General features: G+C 44.7%; 1 protein-coding gene across 5 annotated transcripts in view; it reads right to left on the bottom strand.

Moving 5' to 3' along the window:
- ano1a (anoctamin 1, calcium activated chloride channel a) overlaps nt 1-26,135 on the bottom strand; it is a 287,143-nt gene that overhangs the window by 88,864 nt on the left and 172,144 nt on the right. For all 5 annotated transcript variants that reach the window (XM_070554713.1, XM_070554715.1, XM_070554711.1 and 2 more), the window contains exons 12-13: nt 23,331-23,491; nt 16,737-16,822 (exon numbers count right to left, since the gene is read on the bottom strand). In XM_070554713.1, the coding sequence (XP_070410814.1) occupies nt 16,737-16,822; nt 23,331-23,491 (247 nt within the window). The remainder of the gene's footprint in view (nt 1-16,736; nt 16,823-23,330; nt 23,492-26,135) is intronic.

Genomic DNA, 26,135 nt, shown 5'->3' with positions numbered 1-26,135 from the left:
GGGTTCGCTGATAGTCCCACTATTTTCACTCAAGCAATCACTAACTGTCTCGCTGATTTTCAATGTTCAGCAAATTCACAGATTCTTGTTTACGTGGATGACGTTTTGGTTGCCTCTGACGATGCTGAGTCTTGCCTCACAGACTCTCTCGCCTTGTTGCAACATCTCCACAAAACAGGAAACAAAGTCAGTAAAAAGAAACTGCAGCGAGTCAGAACCTCGGTCCAGTATTTGGGACACACATTGTCAGGTGAGGGCAGACAGATCCAGTCAGGACGAAAGGAAACCATTTTGAACACCCCAAGGCCTCAGACTAAAAAGCAGATGATGCAGTTTTTAGGCCCAGCTAATTACTGCAGACAGTACATCCCTCATTATGCAGAAAAAACCCAGCCCCTTTCTGAAATGATACATGGCCAAAAGATGGAAATGAATGATATACTTTCCTGGACCTCTTTAACAGAAGCAGCTTTTGTAAATCTAAAACAAGATATTCATTCTAGCACAACTCTAGTCTTACCTGACTATTCCAAACCTTTCACACAGACTGTTGATTGTAAAAACGGGTTTATGACTTCAGTTTTGCTGCAAAAACACGGTGATAAACAAAGGCCAGTCGCTTTCTATTCTAAGAAGTTAGATCAGGTGGCCCAGGCTCTGCCTGTTTGCATTCAAGCAGTCTCAGCAGCAGCTCTTACTGTTTCTTGCTCTGCTGATGTGGTTCTGTTCCATCCACTGTGCTCCTTGTTCCACATGCTGTGGACGTGTTGCTGTTGCAAGGTAGATTGGGTCTGTTGTCTCCAGCCAGACATCTAAGCTACACAGCCATTTTGATCTCTCAACCCCACATCACCATTCAGCGATGTAACATCCTGAACCCTGCAACTTTGTTGCCCACCCAAGCTGATGGTGACCCGCACAGCTGTGCTGAAGCCACTGATCATTTACAGCTGCCCTGATCTGATCTCAAGGACACACCACTCCCTGGTGGTTTGATGTGGTTTGTGGATGGTTACAGCTCGAAACAGAGACAGGCTCAACTCAAACAGGCTATGCTATTGTGCAGTCACCTGATCACGTGACTGAAGCTAAATCTTTACCATCACATTTATCAGCTCAGGATGCTGAAATAATAGCCCTGACTAGAGCATGTGAACTTGCTTCTAGTCAGCCCCTGACAGTCTACACTGACAGCCAATATGCTTTTTCTACTGTGCATTGTTTTGCTAAACCATGGGAATGAAGAGGGATGGTTACATCCTCAGGGAAACCCATCACGCATTCTCAGCTTTTACTCAGACTCCTTAAAGCTGTCCTGTTGCCATCTGCTCCTGCAATCTGTTAATGTCAAGCCCACACCTCAGGAAAAGATTCGGTTTCCTGTGGGAACAGATTAGCTGATGAAGTAGCTAAATCTTGGTCCCAGGGCATTTTCGGACCCTCAGACTTGTTCGATGTGCAGACAACTGATTCCCTTATCGATCACACTGTCTTAGCTGACATGCAGACACGTGCCCCATCTGCTGAAAAACAACTTTGGAAGACTAAAGGTGCAACTCTGTCTCAGGATGGTTTCTATGTTACACATGGTAACATTTTTCCGGAACTGCGCTGCTCTGGGTGGCTGCATGTTGGAGTAGCTCTGTTGACTATATGTAAGTTTTGCCTTTTCTTAGACATTTTTTCTTGTAGTTTCTCAAGAAAAACGGTATTTTTTTGGACATTTTACTTTTCTGTTTCTGGTGCTGTGAAGCTTGGAGGATTTTTACTGCTATTTTTTCACTTTTTGAGCATTTGTTATGATGCGTAACCATGGCAACAAGCTGGTTTACAATCGGGAGCAGCTGATTAACATTGGGAAGGCTGAAATAATACCTCAACTGAAGCCACAAATCCCAAATGAGCTAAAACGCAAGAAGCATGGGTGCAGAGTGGGAGCAAAACGGAGACAGAGAAAGAGGAAATTCAAACCATCTCTTCCATCGATCATAACGGTCAATGTGAGATCACTGGCCAACAAGATGGATGAACTCCAAGCCCTTGCAAGGACTCCGCCAGAGTATCAGCAGTATAGTGTTATGTGTTTCAGTGAGACGTGGCTGCAGGACCATATCCCTGATTCCAGCGTCTCTCTGCCAGGATTCCTGACTGTACAAGCAGACAGAGATCTGAAGAGGAGCGGGAAAAGAAAAGGAGGTGGAGTGGCAGTGCTTGTCAACAACAGATGGTGCCATCCAGGTCATGTTTCAGTGAAATGTCGTCTCTGCAGCCAAGATGTTGAACTCTTGGCAGTAAGTTGTCGCCATATTATTTGCCAAGAGAGTTCACCAGTGTTGTCTTGGCAACCGTTTATATTCCACCTTCAGCCATTGCTGAAAATGCATGTGATGCCATCAGTTCCGTTGTCGCTAAGCTACAAACCCAGCACCCCAATGCATTTGTGGCTATATCTGGTGATTTTAGTCATGCCTCGCTCTCTGCTACACTTCCAACATTTCAACAGTTTGTCAGCTGCTCCACCAGAGAAAACAAGACATTGGATTTGTGTTATTCAAATGTAAAGAATGCATACATGTCCAAAACAAGACCTCCTCTGGGACAATCAGATCACAGTCTTGTTTTTCTCTGTTCAGAATACAAACCACTTGTTCAGAGGAAACCTGTGACAAGAAGAACTGTGAGAAAATGGTCACAGGACGCTGAAGAAGCCATGCAGAGTTGTTTTGAGACCACAGACTGGATGACTCTCTGCCAAGGATATGAAGAGGACATCAATGCCATGACTGGATGTGTCACTACCTATGTAAACTTCTGTGTGGACAATATCATACCGAAAAGAACAGTGAGATGCTTAGCAAATAACAAACCCTGAATCACCAGTGAACTGAAGAATCTGCTAAATGAGAAAAAAAGAGCCTTCAAGGAGGGAGACAGGGAATTATTTAGGAGTATACAGAAGCAACTGAAGATCAAGATCAGAGACAGCAAGGAGGCATACAGGAAGAAGCTGGAGAACAACCTACAGAGGAACAATATCAGTGATGTCTGGTCAGGGATGAAGAAGATCACAGGCTTCAAGCAGAGGAAGGATTGCACAGATGGCAGCCTGGACACAGCCAATGAACTGAACAAGTTCTTCAATAGGTTCAGTTCAGGAACAAACCCAGCATCCTCCTCGCCTGTCCCCAGCCAATCAGACATTCCATCCTCCTCTGATCCAACATCTTCCTGTCACACGCCAGCTCTTTTGTCCTCTAACGCAGTCATGGACACTTCTGGTTCTATAAATCTGTCTTCAACCAAGTCAGGAGATGCTGCTGCCCCATTTACCTCCCCCTCCCACCTATCTGTCTCTAGAAGTCAGGTGAAGAGGCAGCTAGAGAGACTGAACAGGAACAAGGCTGCAGGTCCAGATGGTGTCAGCCCCAGGGTACTGAAGGCCCATGCAGAACAGCTCTGTGCGATTATGCAGCACCTCTCCAACCTCAGCCTGGCCCAGGAGAAGGTTCCAGTCCTGTGGAAGACATCCTGCCTTGTTTCAGTTCCAAAGAAAACTCGCCCATCAGTCAATGACGACTACAGACCGGTTGCCCTGACATCCCACATCATGAAGGTCCTGGAGAGACTCCTGTAAGTCCACCTGAATAAGCAAACTAGAACATATCAGGACCCGCTGCAGTTTGCTTATCACCATGGAGTTGGAGTTGAAGATGTCATCATCCAGCTGCTTCAACCAATCCACTGTCATCTGGACAAAGCAGACAGCACTGTGAGGGTCAGGTTCTTTGATTTCTCCAGTGCATTTAACACAATCCAGCCTGATGTACTTTGCCGGAAACTCCATAAGACACAGGTGGGGGCCTCAACTATCGCCTGGATTAAAGACTACCTGACAAACAGACCACAGTTTGTGAGGCTGAAGAACTGCACATCAAACCAGGCGATCAGTAACATTGGAGCACCACAGGGGACTGTACTCTCACCGTTCCTTTTCACCCCGTACACCTCAGACTTCCAGTACAAATCAGAGACCTGTCACCTACAGAAATACTCAGATGACTCTGCAGTGGTCGGGTGTATCAGAGATGGGCAGGAAGCTGAGTAGAGAGAGCTGGTGGAGCGCTTTGTGGCATGGTGGAAACAATTGTCTGACTTTGAACGTGAACAAAACAAAGGAGATGATTTTATACTTCAGAAGAAACAGGGTGGAGTCAAACACCATTGCTATCATAGGAGAAGAAGTGGAGGTGGTTGAGGAATACAAATACCTTGGAGCTCACCTGGACAACAGACTGGACTGGAGAAAGAACAGCAAAGTCGTTTACAAGAAGTGGCACAGCAGACTGCACTTCTTGAGGACGCTTAGGTCCTTCAATTTTTGTATCAAGATGCTGCACATCTTCTACAAGTCTGTTGTTGAGAGTGTAATCTCATCAGCCATCATCTGTTGGGGTAGCAGCATCAGAAGCAGGGACCTGAAAAGGCTCAACAGCCTAATAAAAATGGCTGGTTCTGTTCTGGGGACGACTGTGGAACCACTGGAGAAGATAATGCAAAGAAGGATTCTCCAGAGAATCAAGAAAATTATGGACAACCCTGAGCATTCTCTTCACAAGACTGTCCGACAACGGAAGAGTGTCTTCAGTCAGAGGCTTCTTCAGTTTCGCTGCAACACTGACCGCTACTGCAAATCCTTCCTGCCAGCAGCCATTGTAATATACAATAACTCTTTGATGACTTAATTATTATTATTATTCTGAGCTACTACAGCAATCGATTTCCCTCTGGGATTAATAAAGTATTTTTGAATTGAATTGAATTGTAAACCTGTTCTGCATAAGTCTCTATTCAAGGCTGCAGCCCTTGTGGCGCATGGCCCGTGTCATGTGCCAACAGGGGGGATGAGTCATTTAATCAAACAGCATTGTACTACATACAACCTTGAATCCTACCTCAAGAACTTCTGCAGGTCATGTGTGATATGCGTGAAACATAATCCTCAAGGAAATGTGAGACCAAAGAGGGGACAGTTTCCCCAACCAAATGACCCTTTCCAAATGTTGCACATGGATTTTATTGGGTTAACACAGAGTGGTCCCTACAGATACTGTTTAGTCATTGTCGATGCTTTCTCTAAATGTGTTGAGATTGTCCCAACAGCTAAGAATGATGCTTTAATAGTAGCCAAAGCCTTATGCAAAACCATAATTGCTAATCACGGCATTCCAGATGTAATCTAGTCAGACAATGAACCTCACTTTGTGGCTGAGGTCATTCAGAACATGGCAGCTCATTTGGGAATCAAATTAAAGAACCACTGCGCATATCACCCCGCCAGTGCCAGTGTTGTTGAGAGGAATAACGCTACCACGACCGTGTTCGAGTACTCAGCAACTTCCTGAAATTCAAAGAATCGACTGGAGGATCCTGGAACTTAATGGATTGGCTGACTACTGGTAGTTGGTATCAGCTCTTGTTAAAATGTCTTGCACCTGTTATTTTTATCCTAGTCACGATTTGCTTGGTTGTAAGCTGTGTAATCCCTTGTCTGAAGAGTATGGTAAACAAGCTAATGACAAATGCTTTGGTACAGTACACACTCCTGCAGCAAAGAGAGGAGCTGGAAGAAGAAAAAGAATACATTGCCTAATAAAGCTGATTTCATTATGATTTCAACAATGTAAACTACAAATTCTGTAACCATTATTGATTGATGTCCTAGTTATCAGCTCAGTTGATTTTATTATCATTTATCTTTTTACTTTGTCATTATTATAATCATTATTATAATCACCCATTTATTACAGGTTGCCACCTATTGCTGCAGCCTTCTTTTGTTACAGGTTGTTACTTATTTTACAGCCTTTTAGGGGTCACTAATTATTTTGAGATCTTTTTGTGTGTTAAGAGTTTGATTTTTACAACTACAAACATATTTACCTTAATCGTACTATTGTTATTTTTGTTTTATTACACTGTCAACAACTCGACCGGAAAAGGGTAGCTTGCCAACTCCAGGTCGGGGGAGAGGTCCTACCTCAAGTGGAGGAGTTTGAGTATCTCAGGGTCTTGTTCACGAGTGAGGGTAGGGGGGATCGGAAGATCGACAGGCGGATTGGTTCAGCATCTGCGGTGATGCGGACGCTGAGCCGATCTGTCGTGGTGAAGAGAGAGCTGAGCCAGAAAGCCAGGCTCTCGATTTACTGGTCGATCTATGTCCCAATCCTCACCTATGGTCATGAGCTTTGGGTAATGACCGAAATAACGAGATCGCGGATAGAAGCAGCCGAAATGAGTTTCCTCCGTAGGGTGGCCGGGCTCAGCCTTAGAGATAGGGTGAGGAGCTCGGACATTTGGGAGGGACTCGGAGTTGAACCGCTGCTCCTCCGGATCGAAAGGAGCCAGTTGAGGTGGTTTGGGCATCTCAGTTTTAGTTCAGTTTTAGTTTATTTGTCATATGCAAGTTAGCACAGGGTCAACATTGCAATGAAACGTGTATGACGAGCAGCGGTCTCTCAGCAACATGATACAGGAGAAAATATAATAAAATATAATAAAAATATAATAAAATAAAGCAAAAAAATATAGTAAGGAGCAAAATATTAGAGAGACATGGTAAAAGGGAAAAGATGACTAAATAAATATGTGTCAATAAAGAAAATCCTGAAAAGAAATATGACGGGAGGGCAGATGGGATATTGCACAGGAATGAGCTGCAGAAAATTACAGTATTGCACTTTAGATATAAATTACAGTATTGCAGGATATAAATTATGCAGGATATAGATTACAGTGTTGCACTTTGGATATAAATTACAATAACAATAAAGTGAAGTGACCAGTACGGATTAAATATAGTACTTGTGAAGCTGCAGGGTAGCTTCTGAGTCCTGTGTTGTGTGTGTTTAGGTGTTGTGGTTGAGGTGTCGTATGGCTTGATGATAGAAACTGTTTTTAAGTCTTGTAGTCCGAGCAGACAGACTCCTGTAACGTCTGCCAGATGGTAACAAGGAGAACAGCTGATGTGCCGGGTGGCTGTGGTCCTTGATGATGCTGTGTGCTTTCCGGAGGCATCGTTGGAGATAAATGTCCTGAATGGCAGGAAGCCTCATGCCAGTGATGTGCTCTGCTGCTTTCACCACCCTCTGTAGTGATTTACGGCTGCTGGCAGAGCAGCTTCCGTACCACACTGTGATGCAGCTTGTCAGCAAGCTCTCAATTGCACACCTGTAGAAATTTGAGATGAAGCAGGCGCTCACGCCAAACTTCCTCAGCCTCCTCAGGAAGTAAAGCCGCTGGCGAGCTTTCCTGATAGTAGTGTCTGTGTGAAGGGTCCAGGAGAAGTCCTCAGTGATGTTGACTCCAAGGAACTTGAAGCTGCTGACCCTTTCGACCTCGACCCCGTTGATGCGGATGGGTTGGTGTTCCCTGACTGGTCGTTTCCGGTAGTCCACTATCATTTCTCTGGTTTTGCTGATGTTGAGAGTCAGGTTGTTTTCCAGGCACCACTCGTACAGTGCCATCACCTCCTCTCTATAGGCCGTCTCATCATCCCCTGTGATGAGGCCTATGATGGTTGTGTCATCCGCAAACTTGATGGTGATGTTGGTCTCATGTTTAGCAACACAGTCGTGTGTGAACAGGGAATATAGGAGGGGGCTAAGCACACAACCCTGGGGCGTACCTGTGTTTAGGATGAGTGATGAGGAAGTGTGCTTACCAACTCTCACCACCTGGGGCCTGTCTGTGAGGAAGTTTAGAATCCAACTGCAGATCGGTGTTCCCAGCCCAAGGTCGACGAGCTTCGTGGCAAGTCTTGAGGGGATGATGGTGTTAAATGCCGAGCTGTAGTCGATGAAGAGCATTCTTGCATATGTATTCCCTTTCTCCAGGTGAGTGAGGGCGGTGTGTGTTGCCAGGGCGATGGCATCCTCTGTGGCTCTGTTTGTCCGATAGGCAAACTGAAGAGGATCCAGTGTGTCAGGGAGGGAGGAGCAGATGTGACATTTGACCAGCCGCTCCAGGCACTTCATGATGACGGATGTCAGTGCAACAGGACGGTAGTCATTCAGACAGGAGACCACTGATTTTTTGGGAACGGGAATGATGGTGGATGCTTTGAGGGACGTCGGGACCACTGACTGCCTCAGGGAGAGGTTGAAGATGTTGGTAAACACCTCTGCCAGCTCGTCTGCACACACTCTGAGTAGCCGGCCTGGGATGCCGTCTGGTCCTGGAGCTTTGTGAGGATTGACCTTTTTAAAGGCCCATCTCACAGCTTCTGTTTCCAGAGTTAGAGTTGCAGCCTCACTGTCCTCTTGAGGGTAGAGGATCTCCTCTCTGTTGTCTGCATCAAAACGAGCATAGAAGTTGTTCAGCTCGTCTGCGAGAGATGCAGTGGGCTGAACACTGACTGTGCTGACCTTCTTGTAGTCAGTGATGCAGCGCAGTCCATTCCACAGTCGCCTGGTGTCAAAGCTGTGGTAGCCGGACTCCATTTTGTCCCTGTAGTCCTTTCTGGCCTTTTTTATGGACTTTCGGAGGTCATACCTGGCTGCTTTATATGCGTCAGCATCTCCAGAGTTAAAGGCAGAGGTTCGCGCTTTTAGCTTGGCGCGAACGTCTTTATTTACCCAGGGTTTCTGATTTGGGTATATGCGGACAGTGGTTTTTGTGATGATATCATCCATGCACTTCCCAATATATCCAATGACAGAGTCTGTGAGTTCATTGATGTTGCCATCAGCTGCATCCACAAATATCTGCCAGTCAGTTGTCTCAAAGCAGTCCTGCAGGACCTCCTCAGCCTCACTGTCCCATTTGTAAATAACTCTGGAAGCTGGTTTTTCCCGTTTTAGTCTTTGTCTGTATGCAGGCAGCAGCAGAATGGAACAATGGTCTGCCTTACCAAAAGCTGGGCGGGGGAGGGGTTTGTAACACTCTTTGAATGGAGTGTAACAATGGTCCAATGTTTGATCACCTCTTGTGGGGAAGGAGATGTGCTGATAGTATTTGGGGAGAACCTTCTTCATGTTGGCTCTGTTGAAGTCTCCCAGCACAATAAAGGCAGCTTCTGGATTTTTGTTCTCAAGTCCAGTGATGATGTCATACAGTTCGTCCATAGCCGTGGCTTTATCAGCGTGTGGTGGAATGTAAACAGCTGAGAGGAGAACTGAGCTGAACTCCCTCGGGAGGTAAAAAGGCCTGACTTTAACGGTCAGGAGCTCGAGGCTATGAGAGCAGTAAGTTTTTAAGATACACACATCCCTGGCCCACAAGGAGTTAACCATAAAGCACACCCCTCCTCCCCTCTTCTTGCCTGAGTCCTTCGTTCGGTCTCCCCGGTAAACAGTGAATCCATCCGGCGTGATGGCGCAGTCGGGGACGCTGGGCTCCAGCCATGTCTCCGTGAAGGCCAGAACGCAGCAGTTCCTGATGTCTTGCTGGTGTTTAATCCGTGCACGCAGCTCATCAAGTTTGTTGTCCAGAGACTGGAGATTCGCGAGCAGGATGCTGGGGAGAGGTGGCTTGCTGTTTCTCTGTCGCGTTCGGCACAAAACTCCAGCACGTTTTCCCCTCTTTGTTTTCCCTCGACGTCGTGCGAGTAAACAAAGGATCCCAGGCAGCACAGCGTCCACGGAGTCAAAACCTGCTGTAAAGTCCGAACTGGCTGATGAACGTAGCTCCAGAAGCGCTTGTCTGTCATACCGCGTGTATGATCGCGCTGTGCGCACAGTAATAGAGAGCAGAACAAAATAAATAATAAGATTTTTGCTGAGATGACTGGGAGCTCTCGTCGGTGCTGCCATCCTACGGCGCAACCACTCCTCCCTCATCTGGTCAGGATGCCTCCTGGACGTCTCCCCGAGGAGGTGTTTCGGGCATGTCCTGCCGGCAGGAGGCCTACGGGCTGACCCAGGACACGTTGGAGAGGTTACATCTCCAATCTGGTTTGGGAACGCCTTGGGGTCCTGCCGGAGGAGCTGGTGGAGAAGGCTGGGGAGAGGACGGTCTGGAGCTCCCTAGTTGGGATGCTGCCCCCGCGACCCGGACCCGGATAAGCAGAGGAAGACGACGACGATGGCACTGTCAACTATAGGAGATGAACCTAGCATTTACAGCACGTCAGAGTCAAGGCCAGATGTCATGGAGCTAAATCATCACTAGTTACATTTGCTTGGGTGCAAGTAATCGGAATGAATGCCCTATCACACATATGTCAGACACAAGGCCCGCGGGCCAGATGCGGCCCACGGAGCATTTTTATGTGGCCCGCGAGATAAATATCAAAAATATATTAAAACTGGCCCGCTGGCCGATTTTACCGCAAAGACTACAACTCTCATGATGCTTTGTGGCGCCAGCGCGGAGCAGAAGCACCCCCTCCTTTGTGTTTTTTTTAGCGCCGAGGCAGTCAGAGGTAGTTGGGTGTCTGCAGCTCCGCTGTCTCGGACAAACTACACTCCTCTCACTCAGCGCCGAGTTCACTCAGCTGTTTTCTGACGTTGAAGCCCAGAAACGGAGATTCTAGCCGCTCAGTAATGTGTTCACGACTTAAAGAGAAAGTTTTCAAACTAACGTCCAGACAGAGCTGATATAACTCCAGCGAACAGCGACACGCTCAAACCAGCACGACTCTGTGGTTGTGTTTCCTCCCCGACACACAACAACGTGGTCAAGCTGCTCAGACATGTTCATCAGCACAAACCTATGTGAGCACCTGTTGTCATCTAATGTTGTCATTATTATGATGAAGATGAACAAAACAACAGGAGTCTCCTCCTCAGCTCAGATCAACCCCATGATGCAGGTATCTGGCTGGAACAGGTGAGCATCACAGTAAACCAGTGGAGCAAACTGAGCTTTAAATATGTTGGTTTTATGCTCTTTTTCTGCTCCAAAACATGAAAGTTAACAGGTGAGATGTTGCATTTTCATTTAAGATAAAATGATATTTTTATTTTGTTGTTGGCACGTGAGCAAAGATTTAACCTACAGTAAACAGGAAGTGGAAAGGCTGCAGATAGATGAATAGAATAGAAAATCCCTTTATTGTTCTTCAGTGGGGAAAGCTAGACGTCACAGCAGCGATGACACTTATTACAGGAGAAAAAAAAGAGAATAAAAAATAAGAAAAATGAATAAACAAGAAAACATAAATCCTGAATAGATTTTAAAAATGCTGATTATACCACAAGTAATGAATACCACTGATGCCTTTTATTTAAAACTGACTTGCTCGTGTGTAATTTGGTTATTCCACATTCAGTGTTAATGCAGAAATATGTTTGTTTCCAAATTTAAAGGTTCAAAACTGCATATATGTTGATAAAGAAAACGTGCAAATTTGCCGTCACTTTTTCAAAAAATATTAAGTTTGGCCCTCGACTCCGTCCCAGCGTTGCATTTCGGCCCCTTGTGAGTTTGAGTTTGACACCCCTGATTTACAGGGAGGATTGTTAAGTAAAAACTGATATTATTTAACTAATATTTGTGTCTTGACTGTTAAATATCTGGTGCCTTATTAAAGCGCATCTTCATCCTGTTGACAGCCGTACCAGTCTCCACCAGTTCCTACATGGAGGATGACCTTGCCTCAGAACCGACCTTTATCAGTAAAACTCCCTTGAGAAAGTCTAGTAATTGCTTTGTTGATTTAGGGTGCACCTGGAGTTTTAGAGTTTAGACTCCCTTCACAGCTTTCCTGCCTGAGAGTCTAAGGAATGTCAAATGTGTGTGTGCTAATCTTTTTGTGTGTGCTTGTGTGCTAATAAATGCTTTCGGAAGACGTCAGTCGGAGGAGAGTGAACTGAGACCCGTGCTTGGTGTGTTTTCATTTCCTCTCCACTTTGCAGAGTCTATATTGATTGTTTATGATTGGTATTGGTGTTGATCGATTGATTACTATAACCCCCTGTGCATTAAACTTTCCCTAAGGTAATCTTGGATTGATAAAAATACCCAACAGTTTTATTGAGATTTTCTTTTCAATTAGTTGCTTTTAGTCAGGCTGTAGATGCCAGATAAACTGGGTTATAGATGCATGTACTGTCTTCACATACAAATATAAAGTAATGATTGTAAAATGTATTCTACTAAACATAATAGATCATCATTCAAAGCATAAACAGCTACATATTTTCTTCAAGGTAAGCTGGAGCAGAATTCTAGCTTTCAATAAACCACTTTAAAATGGATCTTACAACTCGAGTTTAGGGCTTCTTGTAGGACTTAAAAGTTGTTAAATATGCTTATATTAGAGCAGTGTGTTGCATTGCTACATCAAATTTATTGCTATAATATATTATAGTAATGTATGTGGTCTAAATGTGTTCTACAGTGTGATAGGACTGTTGTGTTCCTGTAATGTAGATGAATGTCACGGGTGTCTGTCTTCCTACAAATGCTCGGAAAAAAATAAATAGGCTACTTTGTGAAGGAATTAGGACATAACATATAATATAATGTATAATATTATTCAATAATTACCAAAAATTGCCAGGGGAAATGTGACAGTATTTAATTTTTGTGATTTGTCCCACCATACACCGTTCAAACTGACTTACGGCACTGGGATGTTTGGAAATATCGAGAGCTCCATGAACCACGTGACCGCGAGTTCAAAGCGTGTCACAACTCTTTCTTTCTATAGCTCTGGGCAGGACGAAACAGGGAGGACGGCGGTGGGGGTGTTACGTTATACGCTAGGCAGGATAGTTTTTCTCTGCTTTTCTACGATGGTTGGCTTAAACTTCTTCACCACGCCACTAAGTCATGTTATCAGACATGAGTACCACAAGTGCATATTTGCCACAGAACTCAACTCACGTATCCAGAGCTTTTTGCATAGTTTAGAGGAGTGAGTCACACGAGCATAAATAGATGCCAAATTGCGAACTGGCTACGCAAAATGCGTACAGGTTGGCAGGTCTGCTACACTATTATCTTTGCTTAATACATTTAACTCATATTCTGGTTACAAATTAAACCTTCACAAAACTCTAATTCTTACCTTTAATTAGAAACCAAACAAAAATATTATTAAACTCCTAAAGAGTAATTGGAATAAAAATGTAATTAAATCTTTACGGGGTCCTAATGCCAAAAGAATTAACTGACATTAGTAAACTTAACTATACCACCTAAACAGTTAACATTAAATCAGATCTGAACCAATGGCTACTGCCAATGAATATGCATAACACGATTAAACTAATCAAAATGAGGGTGCTACCTAAACTGCTTTATCTATTCCTGGCATTGCCTTCTGAGGTGTCCTCCAAGCAATTCATTGAATAGTATAGAATGATTTCAAATTTTATTTGGGGGAAAACAAAAGCCAAGAATAAAATATACATATGCTACAATTAACCAGAAAAGAAGGTGGCATGGTTCTCCCGTGTCTTTAAAGTTATTATAAGGCTGCGCAGCTTAGAGTCCTGATAGCATGGTGTGATTCGGCATGTGATGTCAGGTGGAAAGAAATAGATCAGGCTGAAGTTCAAGTCCCACTCCCGGCCATTCTTGGGGATAAACCATTATTGTGTTCAATTTTAAACAAAGTATTCAAAGTATCTCACTGAGACATTACTCTAGAGCAGGGATTCCCAAAGGGGTGCGCGAGCTGCCGCTAGGGGGTGCGCATGGTGAAAAGTGTAATGGCTGCGGAGCTCAGAGAAGTCTGTCAAAAGTCACCATTAGCGTAGCCAGAAACTCATTTGTGGGTGGGCCTAAGAAAATGTAAGTGGGCACAATAAACGTAATTGATAACAAGTATATTTTGCTTGTGTGTGTGTGTGTGTGTGTGTCCTCCGCACATGCCCTAGCTCAGCGGTCGGCAATCCGCGGCTCTGGAGCCGCATGCGGCTCTTCCATCCATCTGATGCGGCTCTCTGTGCTTGTAAAATAATGAATGGATATTTAAATAAAATGCTTTATATTTTACTGCATAAATTTTACATGTAACCTAATTCTAAATGTAAAGATTGTCTGCGTAAACCTCAACAGGTCCAACCCGGTCTACTGTGTGACCGGGTTGACGCGTCACGCTTGTGCGTAATCATATCGGCGCTTACTGAGCTGAAGACGATGTGAGATTCTGGGACTCTCCTCAGACGCCACATTGGAGACAGGAAAAAGCACAATTCAGCCAAAGTTTCATCATCAGGGAACATTTTCTAAGTGACAAGTCTCTCTGAGAGACAGGGTTTGGAAAACTCTCGCTTCAGTGGAAGGAATCTTGTTGCTCTTGTTCTCCAATTGAGTAATATCACTTGATCAAGGCTTTCATGCATTCCACACTACAAAATAGGTAAAAGTATGTATGATTTGTGCTGATATCGTACCTGATTGATATCGGTATCGGTCAATACTGAAGGCTGCAATATCGGTATAGTACCGGAAGTGAAAAAGTTGTATCGGGACATACCTATTGTGGGCAGCCGGTTTTCCGTTGTTTTGTTGTATTTTGGTGTGTTTTCGGGTGTTTTGTTGAGGTTCTTTTACGGGATGTGTGTTGGTTGTTTTTAGTCTCTAGTTCTGATAGTTGTATTTTTGGTTGGTGTTTATTTTAAATTGTGAGTAGCAGTTCCATCTCGAGGAAGGGGACCGCAGTGCCGTTCAGCTGTTGGGTAAAGAAGTTCAATGAAATTTCAAGTTGCAGTTTCCTTGCTCTTGCTGATTGGTAGCTGTTAGCATTTTTGCTTTGCCTAACGTGTTGGCATGACTCATATTCACCTTCCCACAATAGGGTATGCAAACCTCTGGCCACAACAATTGTTAAAATGTGCCCCGCGATAAAAATAATTCACCAAATGCCCCTGGTAACAATTATAAAAATTCAGTTACTGCCTCTTATACTTGAGTTAGAATAAATATCCATTAAGTTTTCACAATAAAAAAGTAAGTCTCTACAATTTACACTTTAATTATAAAAGAAAAACAAGATTAAAAAAATCCTTTATAATAGCACCTCTCAAGAAAAAAATCATGAGGCGCTTCATAAAGTCGTCATAATTAGTGATGAGATTTATGGCTCCTTCGTGGGAGCCTCTCATTAGTCGATCGTTTACCTTAAAGAGCTCTTCAAAAGACTGGCTCCTTTGAATGAAGCGAAGCCATGAGATATGGGAAGGGGGTGTTAATGAGTAACTAAACCCCAAAATAACTTTTTTTTGCTAATTAACTGTATAATTAGGTTTTTACAAATGCAGTCTTTCTGTTTCTCTGCATTTTTTGACATGTTTGTTAAAACTTGATAAAATCCAGAATCTAGGTCTAAAAATGTCTTAGTGATGCCTCCTGTGGCAGAACAGCAGCTACTGCATGTTAAACTTGTGATTGACTGGGGCTAGAACAATTTCACATCATCGGTACAGTCTACTCCCACTCCCCCTCCCTCCCAGGATGGAAATTCCCCACACTTGACCATGCCACTCTGTGCCTCCTGGCAACGCCCACTTTCATGGCATTTTTCAAATCTTCACTAGGGGTGGAGTTACATTTTCTGATGGTGTGCAGTCCCTCTTTAAGAGCAACGTGTTCCTCTGGTGTCCGTGAGGGCACACAGTGTTTGGGTAAGCATTTTGCCTACGCCCGTCACAGCGGTGGGTGGGGGTTGAGTGTGTGCGCTTTGCCGGCTTCCGGGGAGGGTGGTTACAGGAAGACAAGATGAACGGCTCTCTACAAGGATTTGGCTCTCATCATTCACTTTAAAACCCCGTTCAAAAGATTTTAATTGTTTGCGAACATCACATCACTAGTCATAATTAAATTATTTAGGTCTCTACAACTTGGAGTTGAGTTGGCATAAAACAGGATTAAAAGTTCTTACATTTTAAAAATTTTATTCTGTACAGCTACTACTTGAGTTGGGAAAACTTAACTTAGAAAGTTGCGCTGACTTAAAAGTAAAACTTATAAGGATAAGTTTAATTAGCTAACTTAAATATTTGCTGACATTTGTTGCCTTACAATTTTGAGTTCCAACTTTTTTTACAGTGTAATGTGTAAATCAAGCAGAATTTGGGACGTTTTTTCATTATGTATTATTTATTATTATTCTTCTCCGCTAATTCCATATGGGCGCAGGAGCTAGAAAATGCCAGACAAATTTTGACATGGCAGTCTGATGTTTCAAAATTCAACCGTGTGAGAGCTGAGTTGTACACCTGTAAGAGTGGGGCTGAGCATGCACAGAAACAGATCTGTAGACTTGTAGTTGAAAATGTTACACACAACTTTTTTCACATGCATGTGAGTTTTTCTTACAAGTACACACTATATTTACAGGTTTATGCGTGTTGGTGTGCAGCTTCTCACATTCTACTGCGCACACAAACGCACACACACACACACACACACACACACACACACACACACACACACACACACACACACACACACACACACACACACACACACACACACACACACACACACACACACAATTTTCAAGCTCAAATCATGTTGTACAAACAAGCAACAGACCTACAAGTTGATGCATATTGAAACAGGTTTGCCTTCATATAAATGGATTTTGTTTTTACCTTTGCTGACAGGTTTCGGCTTTCACTGCAGCCTTCATTAGAGCACCTCCGATTGGCGAAGCCAAAACAAGTCGGCAAAGGTAAAAACACACTCCATTTACTTAAAAAAAAAAGGAAGAATCTATCTGGACCTTTTCTGCAAATGAAGACATCAGAAGTGTCAGACCCAGATCTCTGTGGTTCTCTCACCTCTTCCTCCTCTCCGAAACCCATCAGGTCCCAGACGTAGTTGAGCCGCATTTGTCGCCTCTTCCAGTGCTCCATGAAGAGAACGGCTACAGGAACAGGAACCAAAGCAGGCCATTAAAACCAGAACTCATTCAGCTAAGCCTAAAATGAACCCAAACCAGAACCCAGACTCAGGTGGAGTTTCAGCTTTTGTCATCAGAAATTTGGGACCTCAGTGAGACAGACTCCAGGTTTTCGTTTAGGCTCCTCCCATCCAGCAGATCATCATCCTTTATGAGTGTCCCTCAATAAGGCGGCCTGCGGTCTGGACCCAGTCCGCGAATCTCTCTTTTCAGGCCCTTGAGTCGCGGTGCTTTGACGTTTACCTAGGCAGCGCGGTATTGTGCCCGCTCTATTTAAATATTAACAGGAAGACCACTGCCCCGTGTCACCTCCACAGCAGAGCAACGGTTCACTCTTCTCTGTGTTATCAACACAGTCACTCTGCTCATCTGCTTCAGCGGCGCGTTTTACTTTCACGTTCCTACCTGCTTCATCACGATTTTTCCTCCGCAGTTTTTAGGATGAGAAGATAGGTGTGTTCTAAATTATCGGCTAAAAGAAAAGTGGACAACAAAAGTAGACAGTTTAAAATTAATGGACAGAAAGATTCTTCCTCCATCCATGGGCTTGATTTGCCAAGCAACCATTTCAGTGAAAAAGGTTTCCTAATCACGAGGATTTTGAAGATACTTTTCTTCAGAAATCTGAGGTAAGAACAGCAAAAAAACAAACAAACAAAAAAAAAAAGAACAACGACGTCATCCTACTGTTACGGGTTTAGGCCAGGTTACCAGATGTAATTATTGCAGGAATCATTCAGCAAACGTGTTCAAGTCTGTACTAGTGGAAATACGCAGATTTATAGGGATCAATAACCCAGCACGAATCACCGTTTCCCAGTTAATTGCTCCTTAATGCAAATGACCTGAGAGTTTGTTTACATGATGTTAATAAACAAACTCTCACCTCATTGATCAAGAGGCAGAGATTCTAAACCATTGATTTCCTTGTTGTTGAATAAAGACAGCCTGGGTGATCAAAAGTAGCATGCCTAAAGGTCAAAGCCGTGTGTGACCTACATTTTATGTAAAGTTTTTCTTTCACGTTTTTCAATGTTAAACATTGAAAAAGGTGAAAGAAAAACTTCTTTTCTGAGCAAACCTTCCTAGTCACGTCACAAGGGGGAGCCCTTCCTCCACAAACCTGCTCGTCACCACCTTATGAATTTGGGCTCCACCTCCTCCAGCCTTGTCCATAAACCAAACACACTTGGACAGTATAAATCCAGCTTTACACAGTGACTGATACACAACAGTGAAGGTGCACCAACTATTTTGTCAACCCAACCATCATCTGTAAGTGAAATGTATTGTTCTTTGTGCTATGGTATCACTAGCAGTTAGCACATGCTATTACGTTTTTGAGACTCTCGCCTCTGACTGGCTCGAAGGGCTCTCCTACAATTGGCTGTTTAATTTAGCAGCGAACAGCGGCCCAATCTCAATACTCACACTGCGCCCTGCGGTCTTCAGCACAGTGCACTTGGAGAAAGTGTGCAGTAGGGTTCGAGTGCGTAGTACACAAGTGTGCAAATAATTGTCGAATTGAGATGGAGCATTGCGTCATCGATCGCAACGCATGCCGTGATGCTGGTCTCTGTGAAACTTTTTTCAAAAACCTTTGTTAACAACTTTCAAACAAACAATAAAGCAATTATTTGAAATAAATGTAACTTCATTGCTGCTTTGTCTAAAACACTCAGAGCATCAAATAATCGTCATAAAATGAACTAATTTCATTAGAAAATACATATTTTCAGAATAAGAACTTGAGCCTTTTCTCCCAAAGCAATGACTTGTGGGTAATACCCTTGCCCGAGGTCCGCATTGCTGTGGACTTGGGTGAAGTGCAGATTAAGGGTGCAATGGGGGCGTGGTCAACTTCCGCACTTGAGAATCTGGACACCCTACGCACTTACACCCCTGGCCGGGAACACACAAATGAAGGGTGCAAGGGTGCAAGTACGAGTATTGAGATTGGGCCATTTTCCCTCACTAAGCGCAGACTCCCCCCACCAACAGAACAGATGTTTTAGGGAGTTTTGCAAATAAAGTATGAATTTGGCGCTATAATAACCATTCTGTCCTGTTTAACAAAATATTGTTTACTTTTCTTTTATTTAAAAAGCTGAAAATGTAAAATCTGAACGTATAACTAGAACTGCAAGCAGTTAACGGGTTCCAAGCCAACCATCGACATTACCCCACCCGGCCCCACCCTCGCCTTCGCCATTCCTCACGTGGCCCCGCCCCAAAAACACGTTCTACTGCCGGCGTCCCGTCAGCTCACTTCAACCGGCGCAATGAAAGGAACACTTAGGATAACTCATTGAACCTTTTGCGCAGCGTATACGAATATCTTTCATAGGCATGGCTAACATCTCAATCCCTATTACAATACAGTTCCATAGTTTAATTTTTAAAGATGGTGGAGACTTAGTTAAGTCATGTGCTGTATGGAAAAGCAGTAGGTCAGGAGGTGGAGCGGATTTTCCAGTAATCGGAAGGTTGCATGCTTGATCCCGACTCTGAACAGAGAACAAAGAACGCTGCCTCGTCTCTCGGTGCTCCCCAGGGCAGCTGTGGCTCCAGTGTAGGTCATGCCCTCCAGTGTGTGGACTGTGTGTGTGAATGGGTGAAAGACTGATTGTGTTGCTTCATGCCTTGGAGGGTTGTTGAACCCTACTAAGGTGCTGTACAAATACAGGCAATTTACCAAGCCCTCTCTTTGTGGCCCCCAAACGCAATTGACGAATTGGTTATTAGAACTAAGTTTAGCATTTTTTGCGATCTCGCAAAAAAATCTAGTTAGGCGGAAATGGGCCTGGCCAATATAAACATGCTGAATCATCCAAGGATCATGCACATATAAAGATTTTGACTGCAGGACCTATGGTTTGGGAGCTAGTAGCTGAAGCGCATTCACGTCCGCAATAGCGCCACCTAGGTGACTCCGGGTACAAATTTGGAAATCTGAGTTTTGGTCAGGATTTTCTATCAGACTGCCATGTCAGAATTTTTCTGGCATTTTCTGGCTCCTGCGCCCATATGGAATTAGCGGAGAAGAAGAAGAAGAATAAATAATAAATAATGAAAAATCCACACAAAACAATAGGGTTCCAATGCCCGTTGGGCTTGGAACCCTAATAAGTCACACTGCTGGACTTACTTTATCTCTTGGCTCTCAAGCATTGAGGTTGTCCTATTAAAGCAGAGTATATAGGATAAACAGGTGTGCCTTACCTGTGTATGAAACATAATAAAACTGCATTATTCTGGCCATCTATGTGCAGCAGGTCTGTTTCTCTTATAGAATAATGAAAACTGGTGAAAATAGCTCTAAATAATAATCAGCATTGAATTAAATTTTGATTAAGTGATACACATTATAACAGATGATGAGAGATGTGCTCTAACTTTTAAACACAACATAAGATAACCTAATATTAAGAAGATAACCCTGGAGCCAACAGATATAAAGTCAGTCTAACAGTGTGATGAAATGAAACAAGATTTAGTACAAGCTCACATTTGACATTTTTCAGCTTCTTTTAGAAAAGAAACTGAAACTGGTTTGTTGCAAAATAAAACAGAATGTCAGGTTAGGCTCTGCTGCCTGTATCTCTTTGCATGGCTTCTGGGAATCATCCAAGGCCGGATTATAATATGGGCAAACTAGGCACAGGCCCAGGGGCCCACAGCCACAAGGGGGCCCACGCAAGCAGCAGTCTTTTTTTTTTGTGTGTGTGCAGCAGTCTTAACCTTGGAGAAAAATGTTGAGAAGTAATTAAAATTCCACATTTTCTAAGTTAACACACATTTCTTTTAACAACGGTAGTTTTGCATCTTTACTAATCCTGCTTCAGCCCTCTCCCCCCTCCCCATGCGCAGCAGCTGCAAACTCACTGATGCACCCACAGCCTCTCAGAGTTCCTGCTGATCCAAACATTGAAAGAATCATTTAATTTTCTGTTCCTCACTTCTGATTACCTTCAATGGTGTCTGTTTGTTGCAACCAGCAGGTACAAAAACTAACTTGTTTTTATTTGACTATTTTTCTGTCCTGTCTGTTTATTATCTTCCTGCATCTCCTCTCAGTCCTGAAGAAAAATGGCTACATGGCTTCATATATATTCACCTTATGAGTTACCTTTGAACTGCAGTTAAAAAAGATCTACCGACCGCAAAAATAGTGAAGTGCGCGCCGGCTGCACCGGTGAGGTGAACTCACAGGAGGACGAAACAGGTTATGCGCCGCTCCGCAGCAGTAAAACACATCAGGCACAAATAAAAGACAGAAAACATAAAAGGTTATGAGCTGACATAAACGATCACGTGTTAAATTTGTTTTTGGGATGGCGACACTTTGAGAATGTTACTGTGGCCGTTCTCAGGACGCATGTGTCTGGAGCGTGTCAACAATCAGAGCTCTGTGCCTCTCAGCTCTAAATAATACCAGCAGAGTCCACATGAATAATGTAATATAAATAGAACCATGATCATTTACGGGCTAAAAAATGGTCTACAGTCCATCTTCCCTAATGTGTTTGTGGCCCTGCAGATTTTTCTAACTCTACCTGCACTTCTTATATGTACCTCTCACCGTTCATAAGGGTACCGCACCATCAGCTACGTCAGCCCAGACAAGAGCAGAGAAAATAGAGAAAGAATAGAGAGGATAATTCTGTCTGGATGTGGATGTAGATTACATTTTACAGCAGCCTGATCATCATTTAAATACGTAAACCATTTCCTGTCTTCTAGTCCACGCTATCAGCATTATTTTAATTGGTGCGTTTGTGTGTGATTGTGTGTTTTCCACCACAAACACTGGTCTAACCAACCAGACCAGTGTGCCCAGTAACATATTAATGTTACAATTAAACAGTTTCACTTCATGTAGGCTAGGAACATTTCACCTGCCGCGGCCCGACCGCTTCTGCTCCACATAAACTTTGTGCATGATCAAACGTCTCTACAGGTGCTTTCTGAGCTGAAGAGGCTATTCTGCCTCAGACAGACTGGATGTGTCATGCGTCTCCATATTGGAGACGGGAACAAGCGCTATTCAGCCAAAGTTTCGTAATCAGAGAACATTTTCCCAAGTGATACATCCCTCAGAGAGATCGGGTTTCCAGACCACTTCAGTGGGAGGAAATATTACCGCATCGCTGTGGTTCTGTGCTGCGCTGCGAACCCCTCTACAGATCTTCAGCCCACTGTCTACCGTGTGCGCAGCCAGCAATTCAACGTGAGCACATTTTACCTACGTGGTACTCCCCAGTGCTGGTAATGTCCTTGTGCGTCTCTCATAGAGTTTTAAATATCTCCTTGTTGTCTTCCTCGGTCCTCCGAGCTCCACTTATTCAGTCATCGCCAAACCTTGAGGGGAGCCCTCCTGGATTCACCTCTTCACACTGGCAGTCCCTCTCGTTTCCCCTGGATCCTAAGTCCTGTTCAGTAAATTCTCTAGCTGTTCATTGGAGTTCATCATCATCTTCACCATGTCATCTCCTGCCGTGCATCACCTGCCCGCTCTACAGCTGTTGCCATAAGAGCTTTTCAAAACATCATCTATCTACTTCAGATGTATACTCACTCTCCAGTTCTACAGTGTACATTGTCCGTCACCTCAGCAGACCCAAGCCTGGCACAACTTCTCCTCCCCAGAGTAACTTAGCTTCAGATCATTCAGTTTAATCCCAACTCAGACTCACCACTCTTCTCCATTACAGTCCTTCACCCAGGTTCCCATTCCCTGTGAGGATCTTAACATGCATTTTCTAAAAAATTGTTTAAACTGCTTCCTGTCTCCTGAGGGTTTCTTTCATGTGGGTCAGATTTACAGCATATCTAAAAACATGACAGAATGGATGTTAATAGCGATGAGTTAACATTTTCTTCAAAAAATTCCTCAAGATCTGGCTGTAAACGTAAAAATCTGCAGCAACAGTTTCCTGTTACATGAAATAACCAATCATAGTACAGCCCTTCCAGCCAATCAGAGGCAAGAAACGTGGGGTCTTCCTCGGACATCCTACGATTCCAGATAACGCTAACTGGAAATTTTGAGGTTCAGGCTTAGGCTTCTGGGGAGCCAAGCATCATATTCATGTCCTGGATGAGTGGGAGGGGTAAACAGGTCAGATCAGAGCTCAAATAGAAAGGTTAGAATGGTCTGTATCAGGGCTCATGGGACAGGTGAAAGCCAAAATAATTTATTTTTTAGATTGCTGATTAACTGGATTATTTGTCTCTAATGTTCCCTCCTGAGTGGAACCAGATGGTTGGTGTGCCATGATTTTGTGAGACACCATGTGTCATCTGATGTCCTGCTGCAGCAGGGCTCTGAGTAGACTTGGCCTATAAGTTTCACACGTGTCTGTCAATCAGGCTTCTCAAATCTAGACTATTGGTTTATTTATTAGTTTGGTTTATGAAGCAGTTATACATCTGTTGGTATGTTCTGGTTTACTCTGGGATGTGTGCTCACCCCAGAGGGCCATGAAGATGGAGAAGAAAACTGTGGCTGGGTTGTCGAACAGGTGGCTGGCTCGAGCTGTGCCACAAGCTGTCACCAGCTTCCAGTAGCTGCAGGCGCGGTCGCACAGCGGGCACATGGTGATGTTGTTTCTCGGATCACAAATCTCCATGCTTACAAGAAAAAGACAAAACAGATAATTAGTGGGAAGTGCAGTGTGCAATGTGAGAAGGAGTGTGTTTGTCTATGTGTGCATGTGTTTGTGTGTCTTTGTATGTGTTAGTGTTGTGTTTGTGTATGAGTTTGTGTGTGTGTGTGTGTGTGTGTGTGTGTGTGTGTGTGTGTGCGTGTGTGTATGTGTTTCTGTATGTGTCTGTGTGTGTGTATGAGTTTGTGTGGGTGCGTGTGTTTGTGCATGTGTTTGTGTCTGTATATGTGTGTGTGTGCATGTGTTTGTGTTTCTGTATGTGTATGTGTGTGTGAGTGCGAGTATGAGTGTGTGTGTTTGCATGTGTGTGGGTATGAGCGTGGGTTTGTGTGTGTATGAGTGTTTGTGTGTATGTGTGTGTGTACTTGTTTTTATAGGTTGGACACATTTTAACTTGAACCTGTACTGTGTGGACATTTTTACACTGTACAGGTCCACACAATGGTAAGCACCCTAAAACTTGGTTTTAGAGGTATGGTGTGAATTAGCTTTTAGTTTAGGTTAGGGTCAGGAAAAGAACCCCATTGGTTATGGTTAGAATTAGAGTATAGGTTAGGCATAGTGGAGTCAGTAAAATGAATGGAAGTCAATTGAGGTCCACACATACAAGGTCATACAAGTGAGTGTGTGCGTGGGTGTTTATGTATGTGCTGGTTTTCCCTGCCAGCTTCATGACAAAATGTGGGTGAACCCTTTCGACAAATATGATGCAGGCCAGGTCAGCAGGGAGGGAACCACAAGGAAGCAGGGACTGAAAAGTACAGACAGTAGGGGACAATACTGTGCTCTTAGAAAAAGTGGCCAAACCGAACCGCATCCTCCTGAGTCAAAATGAGTAGTGCTGTTAGAAAAGTCCTAATGAGATATTTGGATCATTGTGGCTGTGTGATCTTGATCCGACACAACGTCACCTCCTTGAACCGTCACCTTATCGTGGTGGAGGAGTTTGAGTTCCCTAATGATCCTAGGAGCTATGTTGTCTGGGGCACTTTGTGCCCCTGGTAGGGTCTCCCATGACAAATGGGTCTTAGGTGGAGGGTGAGACAAAGAACAGTTCAGAAGATCTTTCATGGAAGTAAAAACCAAGAGTCGGAGTACCCGGCCCGGAGGGTTACCGGGTCCCACACTGGAGCCAGGCCTGGGGTTGGGGCCCGTGAGCGAGTGCCTGGTGGCTGGGCTTTCGCCCATGGGGCCCGGCCGGGCCCATATCGAACTGGATACATGGGCTCATCCAACTGTGGACCTTCCACCCGCAGGAGGAACATGAAGGGTCTGGTGCAGTGTGGATCGGGTGGCAGACCGAGGCGGGAGCCTTGGCGGTCCGATCCCCGGACAAGGAAACTGGTTATTGGGACATGGAACGACACCTCGCTGGCGGGGAAGGAGCAGGAGCTTGTGGCAGAGGTTGAGCTGTACCGGCTAGATATAGTCTGACTCACCTCGACACATAGCATCGGCTCTGGAACCCAAGTCCTTGAGAAGTCCTTGGACACTCTCCTGGAGTTGCTCCGAGTTAGAGGTGGAGGGCTGGGGTTGGCTTTTTGTTAGCCCCAAGACTCTCTGCCTGTGTGTTGGGGTTTACCCCAGTGGATGAGAGGGTAGCTTCCCTGCGCCTTCGGGTCGGGGAACGTGTCCTGACTGTTGTTTGTGCTTATGCGCCAAATATCAGTTCAGATTACCTACTCTTTTTGGAGTCCCTGGGACGAGTTCTAGATAGTGCTCCATGAGGGGGCTCCATTGTCCTGTATGGGAGACTTCAATGCTCACATGGGCAATGACAGCATGACCTGGAGGGGTGTGACTGGGAGCAATGGCCCGCCTGATCTGAACTCGGGTGGTGTTTCGTTACTGGACTTCTGTGCAAGCCGCAGTTTGGCCATAACGAACACCATGTTCGAACATAAGGATGCCCATCGGTACACTTGGAACCAGGGCAGCCTAGGTCGCAGGTCGATGATAGACTTTTTAGTCGTATCATCTGACCTGCGGCCGTATGTGTTGGACACCCAAGTGAAGAGAGGAGCAGAGCTGTCAACTGATCACCACCTGGTGGTGAGTTGGATCAGATGGCAGGGGAAGATGCCTGCAGACCTGGCAGATCCAAATGCATAGTGAGGGTCTGCTGGTAACGCTAGGCAGAATAACCTGTCAAGATGGTCTTCAACTCCCACCTCCAGCAGAGCTTTGACTACGTCCCGAGAGCAGTGGGGGACATCGACTCCGAGTGGGCCTTGTTCCACTCTGCGATTGTTGAGGCGGCTGTTGCTAGCTGTGGTCGCAAAGTGGCCGGTGCCAGTCGTGGTGGCAACCCCAGTACCCGCTGGTGGACACCAGAGGTTCGGAGAGCCGTCAGGCTGAAGAAGGAGGCCTACAGGGCGTGGCTGGTCTGTGGGTCTCCGGAGGCCGCAAGAGGGTACCGGATAGCCAAGCGGGGTGCAGCAGTAGCAGTTGCCGAGGCAAAATCTCAGGCGTGGGAGGAGTCTGGTGAGGCCATGGAGAAAGACTATCGATCGGTGCCAAAGAGGTTCTGGCAAACTGTCAGGCGCCTCAGGAGAGGGAGGCAGCAACTCGCTAACACTGTTTACAGTGGGGATGGGGAGCTGCTGACA

The sequence above is a fragment of the Nothobranchius furzeri genome, chromosome 9, assembly GCF_043380555.1.
Source record: "Nothobranchius furzeri strain GRZ-AD chromosome 9, NfurGRZ-RIMD1, whole genome shotgun sequence".
NCBI classification, from domain to species: Eukaryota; Metazoa; Chordata; class Actinopteri; order Cyprinodontiformes; family Nothobranchiidae; genus Nothobranchius; species Nothobranchius furzeri.
The sequence above is the reverse complement of the archived record's forward strand: the minus strand, read 5'-3'. Positions and strand labels throughout refer to the sequence as shown.